We start from the raw sequence: 12,831 nt of genomic DNA on the forward strand, positions 1-12,831 counted from the left end.
CAATCTCATTAAAGACCATGTAAGACAATGAGCCTTGTTTCACAGGAAATAAACACTGAAATCTGGAGAGACAAAGGTTTATGATTCTGTAACTTACTCTCAAATAGGTCAATAAAAATAGTAATTATACATTTATGTAGGAGATGAAGCAAATGTAGAAAGTGTTAAGAACTGGAGAATCTAGGTAAAGAGTATACAGCTCTTGCCATATTTCCACAGGTTTGAAATTTTCCAAAAAAGTTTTTTAAAATCTGAGAACACATTTCTGGAAAGAAGTTAATATAAGGTAAGCAATTACTATACAGCATATGCTTCCTAAGCATCTATTCTGATAGACACACACATGTATACAACACAATTATAAATACCTTTAATCCTCAACATTTCCTGAAGGAAACAGAAGGACAGTATACATCATTTAAATATTATATCATTTATAATATCATATATCATTTATAACTGAAGCCTACGCAGATAAGTAGTTCACCCTAAAGGCTTATTATCTCACCTTCAGAGAAAAAATTAATTCTTAGGGAAAGAAAGGAAAACAATACACAGATAAGGGTCAGCTCAAAGTGATCACACTATAGTGTTTTCTTTCTAGTTTTCTTCATTTTTCAGATTTCTACCACAAAGAAAAATAAATTTAAGCTCAAAATATATCAGTTAAGATTTTTAATAAAATAAGTTTACAGTAAGGCACAAATGAAATCTTTCTAGGATTTAATAAACTTAGCCATTTCAAGTGATTAATTGTATTTAGATTCCCAGGTTTCATGATTGCAAAGGCAGGGGCGTATACAAATGGCCAGGCAGTAATTAGCTCCTGGTTTATCTTTGCCTGATTCATTTACAATGGAATATTCGCATGTTTCCTCCAAGGGCGCTGTACCTTCTTGCTGGCCAGGACATCCAGGTCACAGCAGATTCGGGCACGTGTGGAAGAAGGCTGGATGATGTCGTCCACAAACCCTGGGGAAGCACAGGAAGGGAAGCGGATCACCTGCTGCCCACCAACCCCGTACGTGGTGCTCGATGTGGGCGCCACCTTCCGGGGCCAACAGTGTGCACAGGGCCCAGGCCGACACAAGAGCGGCTCGGTCCTGCGAACCTCCCCATGACCCCAGGAGCCCCCTGTTCCTCTGGCGGGTCCCAAACTGGCCCAGAAACATTCAGCAAGAAAAGGAAAATGTGACCCCTCTTCCATCCTGTCAAGATGGAAGTGCACTTTTATTTTTTAAAACTCACTACAATCATTCGTCCCATCCTGTGCGTAAGTCCGTCTTGCCACTTTACTTTGCCACTCTTCCCATCAGGAAGTGGACTGTACTTCTTCACCTGGCCTTGTAAATTGCCTTGGCCAGTAGAATGTAGCAAGAGTAACACTGCAACTTCCACACCCAGGCCTCAAGGCACCTTCTCTCCCCTCTCACCCTCTTGCTGCCCTCAGGACACCCTGCAGAGCAGCGTGGACTCACCTCCCAAAGAATAAGCAACCCTGTGAAGGAGAGTCCAGCTGACAGCCAGCACCAGCCATGTAAGTAGGGCCACCACGGACTATCCAGCCCCAGCCAGGCAGCTAGATGACATACTTCCATGACTGATGCCAGCAGAACCACCACCCAGCTCAGCCCAGACCAAATGCTGACACTCAGAACTATGAGGGTTATTTTAGACCACTTTGTTTTGAGTAGATTTTTCACAGTACTGGGTAACTGGAACACCACAAAGAGAGATTTAGCCACTTCAGCAATGTTTTCTTGACCTGTTACAAAGTGGCCCATACAGGCCCCTCTGCCCTTAAGTGATGACGGCTCATGGTCCAGCCAGCCCTCACTAGTCTCCAGACTCAACAGGAAGGGCAAAGGTAGGCCTTCTGGAGCAAAATAAGCAGCAAGCAATCCAACAACTGAGCCAAGCCGCTCTCCCCACCGCAGGCCCACCTCTCACGGCTGCAGGAAAAGGGTTGGCAAACTTCTCGATGTACTCTGCCTGAGCAGCCTCCACGTTCTCGTGCCCTTTGAAGATGATCTCCACAGCACCCTGTCACGAGAGGAGTTGGTGATCGTCCTGGAGGCCCCCGGAGACCAGGGTAGGGCCCCCCTCCTCTCAACACCACTGGGAGTGATTGCAAATGTCTCGGTAAACAAAGTGTACTGGAGAGCAGTGGCCACACAGGTGCCTGGAGCGGCTGCCATAACCCCACGGCTGCAACGGATGCTCAGCGACGGCTCCAATGACCGGGTGGCCCAGACCACGGCATCACCTGCCTCCCTAGATTCTGTCCTAACCTCTCCAAGTGCATTTGTCCTTCTCCGAGTCTAAGATATTTGGCCTAGTTTCCACTGTTAAGAGTCAAGGTCCCTGTATCAAGGGAAGCAGAATGCTGTTACACTTTTTCATTATCCTGAGCCCTGAGCACACAACTCAATGGCCAGAGGCAGAGAAACTATAATGCAAATGTAGAAAAATGAGGACTGAGAGAGAAGCCTTCCTGTCAGAACCCCTAAAAGTCAGCTTGGGGAGGTTGGGGCCTGGGAGATACCTGGTTCAACCCCGACAGCTATTTCAAAGCAGGAAAGGAGTGGTGGGTAGACTAAGCAACAGAAGGCACCCTGCCCAGAGTCAGCAGGGTCAGGACTACAGCTCAGCCTCCGGGGGCTGCAGGAGTGGCTCCAGGCCCTCTTGGGAGCTGGGGATGGGGTTGGGGAAACATCCAGTCCTCCAACAACTAGTTCAGCTGACTCAGCCCTTTCCCTTCTACTGAACCCCTGAATCCACTCAAGGTGCCTACTACCTGGGTCTGTGCCTGAAGTGAGAGTGCAGGAGGGGGATTGCCAAGGTCCAGACCCCAACTCCCCAGAGGCCTGGCGACCCCAGGGGCCCAGGCCTTTCCCAACACTTCCCAGCTGTGCGGGGAGAGTGGAGTCCCTGGAGCCAGGAGAAGGGAAAGCTGGAGGGTCTTACCTTTGCTCCCATGACTGCAATCTCTGCCGTGGGCCAGGCGTAGTTGGTGTCACCACAGAGGTGCTTGGAGCTCATGACATCATAGGCACCACCGTAGGCCTAGAACAGTCCCAAATGCTGAATGTTAGCACCTGAGTCAACCAGATCACGTCCCTATAAGACCCCAGGAAGCCAAGTGAAATGAGGATAAAAAGCAAGACTGGCCCTCCTGGGCTCCTGAAGGCCCAGGGCTGGGAGGCCCGGGAATACCAGGGCGCAGCCACAGGCCTTTCACAGTTCACAGTCATGGTCTGCCAGCCTTTTCCCACTCCCAGATGAGCAGGGACTTCTCTGCTGGGCGTGTCTGCAGGACCATCCACGCCGAGCCATCCTCAAGAACTTGTTAAGGGGAGTGAGGCGTAGACTCCTTCCAGCACTGCTGACCCTCTTGGCCAGACCCCCAACCCCCAGGCCCCGCCGCTGGGGGTGAGCAGGCTCCAGCCTGAGCTCCTCACCTTCCTGGTGATGACCGTCACTTTGGGCACAGTGGCCTCTGCAAACGCGTACAGCAGCTTGGCGCCGTGGCGGATGATGCCCCCATACTCCTGCGCGGTGCCTATGTCACGAGCAAGTTACTGGATCCCCACAGAGTCTCCCCAGGGCCCACCCCCACTCTCAGCTGTGAGGGCTTCCCCCTCCCCACAGGGCCACCCCCAGCCAGCCCTACCCTCCAGACACCCAGAGGATGGCAACGTCACAAATCCTGAGGGAACTGTACAAGAGGACCTCCAAATAAAGCGGGCGTCTCACTGGACAAAACCACCTCTCCTGGCCCACCTCCATCAGTGACTCACCAGGCAGGAAGCCGGGGACATCCACAAAAGTGATGAGGGGAATGTTGAACGAGTCACAGAATCGGACGAAACGAGCCCCTTTCACAGAAGAATTAATGTCCAAGCAGCCTAGAAAGAGAGAGACCAGTCCAAGCCCCACCCAAACTGGGCAACCATTCAGAGCTGGTTTCCACAGGGGTACCAAAGTTTCATCATCAGAGAAACTAAAGGAGAGCTTCATACTCCAGGAAAAACAGGGGAGACAGGAGAATCCCCCTGGCACTGGCCAGAGGACCCAGCAGTGGCTCAGCCCCAGGGGCTGGCACCACACCCCAGCACAGACATCCAGTCTTTGTCTGGTGAACTGAAGGGCAGCTGTCACCTGAGGCACAGCCCACCTCACCCCTGGAGCCGCAGTGGGAGGCCTCATCCAAGGGCTGGTCTTCTAGAGTCTGTGTAGTTGGAATTGGATTCTGCCTCCATCAACCACAGCCATGTGTTTGGGGAAATTACTTCCTGAGCCTGAGACTCCCCACCTGAAAAGGAGGGATGTTACTACCCCTATTATGGAGGTGGTGGGTTAGTCGCTAAGTTGTGTCCAACTCTTGCGACTTCATGGACTATAGCTAGCCAGGCTCTGTTCATGGAATTCTCCAGGCAAGAGCCCTGGAGCGGGTTGCCATTTGCTTCTCCAGGGATCGAACCGGGGTCTCCCGCATTGCAGGCAGATTCTTTACCAACTGAGCCAGCAGGGAAGCCCTACCATAGTTTAAAGATTAAAGGAGATGGTATCGGTAAAATGGCACAGAATAGAATAAGAGCTCAATTCCTAGTAAATCCTCTCACCCAGAACAGTCTGCAGAGTGTTCTATGAGGTCAGCATTATCCTGATACCAAAACTTCTTGTTTTGGGACAAGAAAATGCAGAGCAAAATCCCTCATGAACACAGATGCAGCGAGTCCTGAGATAGTATAAAAACACTGGCAAGTGCAGTTTAACCCAAGAATCCAGAGTTGATCTAATGTGTGAAAAGCAGTGAACTTACTAAAGGAAAAAAACAATACGGTCATCACAACAGACATAAACATCTGAGAAAATCCAATATTCATAATTAAAAACTAGCACTAAACTATGAGTGCAATGGAATGTCTACCAACTGATAAAGAATGTCCGTAAAAAACTTAAGTACTCCTGGATCAGAAGAATATATAAATCCCCAAACTGAACTATGCCAGTGCTGTCCAAGAGAACCTCCTATGATGATGAAAATGTTCTCTGGCTCTGTTATTTGTTGACATAGTAACCACTAGACACATGTGGCTACTGAACACCTGAGATACGACTAGGGAAAGTGAGAGACTAAGCTCCTAATCGTATTGAATCTTAATTACTTATACTATTTTATTATTTCAGATTTAAAGCTTAATAGCTAGGCTAGCATAGCTGGACAAATTTGCATTTTCAAGCAATTCCTATCAAAATCATAGGAAATGCCTTTGTAGAAACTGATAAGCAGATTCTAAAATTCATATGGTAATACAAAGAAGATAGACTAGTCAATGGTATTTTTTTAAAACAGCAGTATCAGAAGACTTCCCTAGCTGACCTGAAAACTCACAAAAGCAGGGTTTCTCCACCTTGGCACTACCAACATTTCAGACGGAATAATTCTTTGCTATGGGGGTTTGACTTCTGCATGTAGAATGTTTAGTCACCATCTCTGGGTTAGACACACTAGATGTCAGGAGCCCCCCTCCACCCCTCACTCCCACTGGGACAATCAAAATTGTTTCCAATATAGCCACATGTTCCCAGTACATTGAAACTGTTCCTAGTTGAGAACCACCAAGAACTATAAAGCTTCAGAAATCAAGACAAGATGGCAGAGGCATAAAGGTGGGCAAAACCAGCAACAAAACAGGACAGATGGAGAAGAAATAGACCCAGAGGACTGATTTCAGACCACACACCAAAACAATGTGGAAAGCAAGTCTTCTTAACAAACGGTAATACTGTTTCACTCCATACTCTACACACGAAAATCAACCAAAATGGATCAGAGAGCTTAACATAACCCACGACCACAAAGCTCCGAGAAGGTGACTTGGACTGTCTTCGAAACCTTGCAGTAGGCAAAGATTTCCCGGACAGGACACAAAAAGCTCTAATCAGAAGTCAAACACTGATAAAAAGGATTTTACCACTTTTTAAAAATAATGTGAGTCAAAAGACTTAAATAAATAAACAAGTCATAGACCATGAAAAAAATATTTAAAATACACAAATCTGACAAAGGGTTCACATCAGAATATGTAAAGAACCTTAAAAATTAGCAATAAAAAGACAACTCAAAAAATAACAACAATAGGCAAAGCTTCCCTCTTGCTAAATGCGTTTTCTGAGATGACAGAATGTTCTGTATCTTATTTTGGATGCATTACAGGTTCAGAGTTTCCCCCTGGGTGGGGAGGATCCCTGGAGGAGGGCATGGCAACCCACTCTAGTTTTCTTGCCTGCAGAATCCCATGGAGCCTACGGTCCATAGGGTCACAAAGATATGACTGAAGTGATTTAGCACACATCAATTGTCAACCTGCCAAAACCCACCCAAATGAGCATGTAAAAGCTGTGCATTTTATGGTCTGTAAATTATAACTGAGTGAAAAAAAAATGTTTTAAATCTCCCCTCTTCCCTCTCTATCCAAATCTATGTTAATAAAGAATGCGAATGATGAGTCCTGGGATGAAGACAACTCTAAGAAACCACAAGATGGAAAAGAGGTCAGAATAAAAATCAAAAGGAAGAAAAATATGAGCAATGACAACCAAAACAAGATAAAATCATTGGGGAATTGAAAATAGTCAGAAATGGAAAACCTGTGACCCTGAGCTGCCAAGAGCGGGCCCTAGGTCCAAGAGCTTGGCTTCCTCACCATAGTCCAGGCCTGTCAGAGCATCTGGCACCCAGGGAGTCCAATGAGCCCTGGCGAATTCTACAAGGAAGAAATAAGAACCGGTGCCAAGGGGGAGGAGAGAAAGGGGAGAGGAGTGCGAGCTTGGGATTAGCAGATGCAAACCAGTATACAAAAAATGGATAAACAAGAAGGTCCTACTATATAGCATGGGGAACTATATTCAATACCCCATGGTTTATCATGAATATGAAAAAGTATATATACATTAATATATGTATAACTGAATCACTTTTTTTGTACAGCGGAAGTTAACACAACATTGTAAATCAACTACATCAATAAAAAAGGAACATAAATGAGAGCCATGACAGAGGCCTCCTCTGTGAGCCTCTGACACTTTAGGACTCACCATAAATATCACAAAGAAAATTACAAAGTCAGAAGGAGGGAAGCTGAAGAACCACAATGGAACCAAGTATTCAGACCCCAATCAGGGCTCAGGAAGGCCCTGGGATAGAAGTTTAGGTATTTGAAGATAAAGTTTCCAGAATAAGCCAAGCAGTTTCTTCAAAAGTGAGCCTGTGACAGTGTGCCTGTACCGGAGGGTACCAGAACCTGCAGACATGCTCTCGGGACAAGAAATCTCTTTGTGCAGACACAGGAAATCATGTGAAGCCCACGCCAGGGACAGACACAGTGAGGAGGAGGAACTCGAGAATATGTGAACAGATGAGAACTTACCACAGAAACAAAATGCACATTCAGCATGTGTAAACACAATTTCTAAACACAAAACGGTGGGACAGACAGCACCTAGCTCCTATCCTCAAAGAGAAGCAGCAAAAAACAAGCAGAAACAGTCAGAACTAACTTTGTCAAAATTCTGAAACAGGCAAGTTAACTAAGCAAAAGCTGAAATGGGAAAAAAGGCAATTTAGAAACTGCAGAAAAGCTTTGTGGCATTTTGAATTACACTTGCCCCACATTCTCCCTGGTTCTAGAGGAAGGAAAGACGACCTCAGACACAAACCACCATGTAAGTCTGTTCTACCTTGTGTGAGGGTGCCCTGAAAGATGACGTAAGCCTTTCATCTCTGTACCTAACTCAGAACTCACCCAGACCACAAAAGGAGCAGCCAACGCTCACTGTGAGAAAAAAGAACCGCCGACAGTCATCTGGGGCAAGAGATTACAGTTGATATCATCTAAGGCCAGGGAGGAAAAAAAACAGGCAGAGTGGGGGTTTGGCGGGGGTGGGGCAGAATTTGGACATTCAAGAGCAACTGTATATACAAGGAACTTCAGAAAGAGGCAGATATGCCTAGGGCGAGATGTATGCTTGGAAAAGATCTGAGAAGGGAAATTAGAAAGTACCTTGAATAGATCAGTGAAACAAAACAGAGAGCCCAGAAATAAACCCACAGAGCTAAGGGCAATTAATCTTCGACAAAGAAGGCAATAGTGTACAATGGGAAAAAACAGTCTTTCAGCAAGTGGTGTTAAGAAAGTTGGGCAGCAACATGTAAACCACCCTCTGAGCATACTCAAAAAGAAATTCAAAATGGCCGAAAAACTTAAATGTAAGACAAGACACCATAAAACTCCAAGAACAGTACACTGGCAAAACATTCTGACATAAATCGTACCAATGTTTTCATAAGTCAGTCTCTCATAGCAACAGAAATAAAAGAAAAATAAACATATGAGATCAACCAAGCATATAAGCTTTCAAACAGCAAAGAAATCCATAAACAAAATGAAAAAGAGAAACTTCCAACTGAGAGAAGATATTTGCAAATGATGCAACCAGCAAAGGCTTAATTTCCAAAATATATAAACAGCTTCTACAATTCAATAACAAAAAAGCAAATAACCAACCAAAAAATGGTCAGAAGACCTAAACAGACATTTCTCCAAAGAAGACACACTGATGGCCAACAGACACATGAAAATATGCTCATCACTGCTAATTATTAAATAAATGTAAATCAAAACTACAATGAGGTACCACCTCACACCAGTCAGAATGACCACATTAAAAAGCCTAGAAATAATAAACGCTGGAGAGAGAGCAGAAAAAAGAGAATCTTCTTACACTGTTGGTGGGAATGTAAATGAGTGCAGTTCAATGCAAAACATTATGGAGGTTCCTCAAAAAACTAAAAATAGAGGTGGAGTATGACACAGCAATCTCACTCCTAGGCATATACCCAGAGAAACTATACTTCGAAAAGACGCCTGCATCCCTATTGTTCATAACAGCACTATCTACAACAGCCAAGACACGGAAAGAACCTACATGTCCAGTGACAGAATGATGTGTGTGGTGTATACACACACACAATGAAATATCACTAAGCCGTTAAAAAGAATGAAATAATTCCATGTGCAGCAACATGGATAGACTAAGGGATTTTCACATTAAGTGAAGTAAGTCAGAAACAGAAAGATAAATACCATATATCACTTCTATGTGGAATACAGAATATGACACAGATGAACACATGCACGAAACAGAAACAGACAGAGGACAAACATACTTATGGTGGCCAAGGGGGAGGGTGTACGGGGAAGTCAAATTAGGAGTGCGGTTATGAGCAGGTGTAATCTATTCTATAGACAGTGGATAAACAACAAGGTCCTACTGTATAGCACAGGGGAAAATATTCAACACCCTGTGATAAATCAGAATGCAACTGACTATGCAGTATAGCAGAAATTAACACAAAACTGTAAATCAACTGCAGTTCAGTTCAGTCGCTCAGTCGTGTCCGACTCTTTGCGACCCCATGAACTGCAGCACTCCAGGCCTCCCTGTCCATCACCAACTCCCAGAGTTCACCCAAACTCATGTCCGTTGAGTCGGTGATACCATCTAACTATATTTGAATAAAATTTTTCTAAAAAAGAAAATACCTTGAGATGAATGAAAAGGAAATCATAACATTACAAAACAAAAGACCTGAGAGGATCTTAAGCTTTAACCTTGGGCTGACCCCTAATCTCTGTTTAAGTCTAGCCAAGTGTTGAAAGAAAGCCTCAATACAGAGCCAAATTGCAAAGATTAAGAGAGATGTTTTCTTATCTATTTTGGCACCTCAGTCAAAAATAGTAGTTGGATACTAGCTATGGAAGAGAACAAGGAATACAGCCTCTGCAAAAACAGTTAGGAAAAGTCACTAGACAAATGGACTACTACAGCATTCAACAATCAAAAAACAACAAACTCTGGAAAAGGGGGAGAATATGATTCGAGTTTAACACATTATAATATTCAAGTGTTCCGTTTTCAACAATAAAAAAAAAAAGCATACAGAGAAACAGGAAAGTAAAACCATTCAAATGAACCAAATAAATATAAACAATCATCCTTAAGGAAGCCCAGACAATAAATTTACTAAACAAAGATTTTAAAACAACTGTTTTAAATATGCTCACGGAGGTAAAGAAAAACATGAAGAAATAAACAACAAACAAACAGAAAACAGGAAAAAAATGCATGGGCAAAATGAGAATATCGATGGAGAAACAAATTATAAAAAGGAACCAAACAAATTCTATTACTAAAAAGTACAATAACGGAAACGAAAATATCGCTACAGGGGTTCAACAGAACTGAGGAGACGGGAAGAAGGATGAGGAATCCTGAAAATAACAAAACTTAAATTATCCAATCAAAGGAACAAAAAGAAAAGAAAAACTGAAGTGATTAGAGACTAATGGACTATGAATATCATGAAGTAAACCAATATATACAGCAAGTCAGGACCATAAGAAGGAGAGAGGAGAAACGGGTAGAGACATTGTTTGAAGAAATAATATCCAAAAAATTTCTCGAATTTGGCACAAGATGTGAAGAAATAAAACCAAGAAACTGCAAGCCTAAGTAGAATAAACTCACACATATCCACACTGAGACACATTATAGTCAAACTATTTAAAGAAAAAGAATCCTGCAAGTAGCAAAAGTAAGTGATTAATCACATACAAAGAATCGTCAATAAGATTACAAATTGATTTCTCAGCAAAAACCATGGAGGCCAGAAGACAATGGGATACATACCTAAAGTGCTGAGAGTTCTATTTTTTTATTTATTTTTTTATTGAAGGATAATTACTTTACAGAATTGTGTTGTTTTCTGTCAAACCTCAACATGAATCAGCCATAGGTATACCTATGTCCCCTCCCTCTTGAACCTCCCTCCCATCTCCCTCCCCATCCCACCCCTCTAGGTTGATACAGGTCCCTGTTTGAGTTTCCTGAAACATAACAGCAAATTTCCACTGGCTGTCTATTTTACATATGGTAATGTAATTTTCCATGTTACTCTCTCCACACATCTCACACTCTCCTCCCCTCTCCCCATGTCCATAAGTCTACTCTCTGTGTCTGTTTCTGCACCGCTGCCCTGTAGATAAGTTCTTCAGTACCATTTTCCTAGATTCCGTATATATGCATTAGAATATGACATTTACCTTTCTCTTTCTGACTCACTTCACTTTGTATAATAGGTTCTAGGTTCATCCACCTCATCAGAACTGACTCAAATGCTTTCCTTTTTATGGCTGAGTAATATTCCATCTGTGTATGTACTACAACTCCTTTAGCCATTCATCTGTCGATGGACATCTAGGTTGCTTCCATGTTCTAGCTATTGTAAATACTGCTGCAATGAACAGTGGGATACATGTGCCTTTTTCAATTTTGGTTTCCTCAGGGTAGATGCCTAGGAGTGGGATTGCTGGGTCATATGGTGGTTTTATTCCTAGTTTCTTAAGGAATCTCCATACCGTCTTCCATAATGGCTGTATCAGTTTACATTCCTACCAACAGTGCAAGACTGTTCCCTTTTCTCCACACCCTCTCCAGCACTTATTGTTTGTAGACTTTTTGATGATGGCCATTCTGAGCAGTGTGAGGCGATATCCCATTATAGTTTTGATTTGCATTTCTCTACTAATGAGCGATGCTGAGCATCTCTTCATGTGTTTGTTAGCCATCAGTATGTCTTCTTAGGAGAAATTTCTATTTAGGTCTTTTTCCCACTTTTTGATTGGGTTGTTTGCTTTTCTGGCACTGAGTTCTATGAGCTGCATGTATATTTTGGAAATTCATCCTTTGTCATTGTTTCATTCACTATTATTTTCTCCCATTCTGAAGGCTGTCTTTTCACCAGGCTTAGTTCCCTCTGCTGTGCAAAAGCTTTTAAGTTTAATCAGGTCCCACCTGCTTACTTTTGTTTTTATTTCCATTACTCTAGGAGGTGGGTCATAGAGGATATTGCTTTGATTTATGTCATCATGTGTTCTGCCTATGTTTTCCTCTAAGAGTTTTATAATTTCTGGTCTTACCTTTAGGTCTTTAATCCATTTTGAGTTTTTCTTTGTGTATGGTGTTAGGAAGTGTTCTAATTTCATTCTTTTACACATAGCTGTCCAGTTTTCCCAGCACCATTTATTGAAGAGGCTGTCTTTTCTCCATTGTATATTCTTGCCTTCTTTGTCAAAAATAAGGTACCCACAGGTGCATGGGTTTATTTCTGGGCTTTCTATCTTGTTCCATTGGTCTATATTTCTGTATGTGTGCCAGTAGCATACTGTCTTGATGACTGTAGCTTTCTAGTATAATCTGAAGTCAGGAAGGTTGATTCCTCCAGCTTCATTCTTCTTTCTCAAGACTGCCTTGGCTATTCAGGGGCTTTTGTGTTTCCATATGAATTGTGACATTTTTTGTTCTAGTTCTGTGAAAAATGCCATTGGTGATTTGATAGGGATTACATTGAATCTGTAGATTGCCTTTGGTAGTATAGCCAGTTTCACAATATTGATTCTTCCTACCCAGGAACATGGAATATCTCCCCATCTGTTTATGTCGTCTTTGATTTCTTCCTTCAGTGTCTTTCAATTTTCTGTGGACAGTTCTTTTGTCTCCTTAGGTAAGTTTATTCCTAGATATTTAATTCTTTTTGTTAAGGATTGATTCCTTAATTTCTCATTCTGATTTTTCATTGTTAGTATATAGAAATGAAAATGATTTCTGTGTATTGATTTTGTATCCTGCATTTTGCTAAATTCACTGATTAGCTCTAGTAACTTTCTGATACTATCTTTAGGGTTTTCTATGTACAGTATCATG

General features: G+C 42.9%; 1 protein-coding gene across 1 annotated transcript in view; it reads right to left on the bottom strand.

Moving 5' to 3' along the window:
* Positions 1–660: 660 nt before the first annotated feature.
* The window catches only part of PCCB (propionyl-CoA carboxylase subunit beta), a 94,966-nt gene continuing 82,795 nt past the window's right edge, over positions 661–12,831 (bottom strand). Inside the window, exons 11-15 of the mRNA XM_019962097.2 lie at positions 3,801–3,908; positions 3,462–3,562; positions 2,968–3,066; positions 1,944–2,043; positions 661–972 (exon numbers count right to left, since the gene is read on the bottom strand). Of these exons, the coding sequence (XP_019817656.2) occupies positions 851–972; positions 1,944–2,043; positions 2,968–3,066; positions 3,462–3,562; positions 3,801–3,908 (530 nt within the window). The 3' untranslated portion in view covers positions 661–850. The remainder of the gene's footprint in view (positions 973–1,943; positions 2,044–2,967; positions 3,067–3,461; positions 3,563–3,800; positions 3,909–12,831) is intronic.

The sequence above is a fragment of the Bos indicus genome, chromosome 1, assembly GCF_029378745.1.
Source record: "Bos indicus isolate NIAB-ARS_2022 breed Sahiwal x Tharparkar chromosome 1, NIAB-ARS_B.indTharparkar_mat_pri_1.0, whole genome shotgun sequence".
NCBI classification, from domain to species: domain Eukaryota; kingdom Metazoa; phylum Chordata; class Mammalia; order Artiodactyla; family Bovidae; genus Bos; species Bos indicus.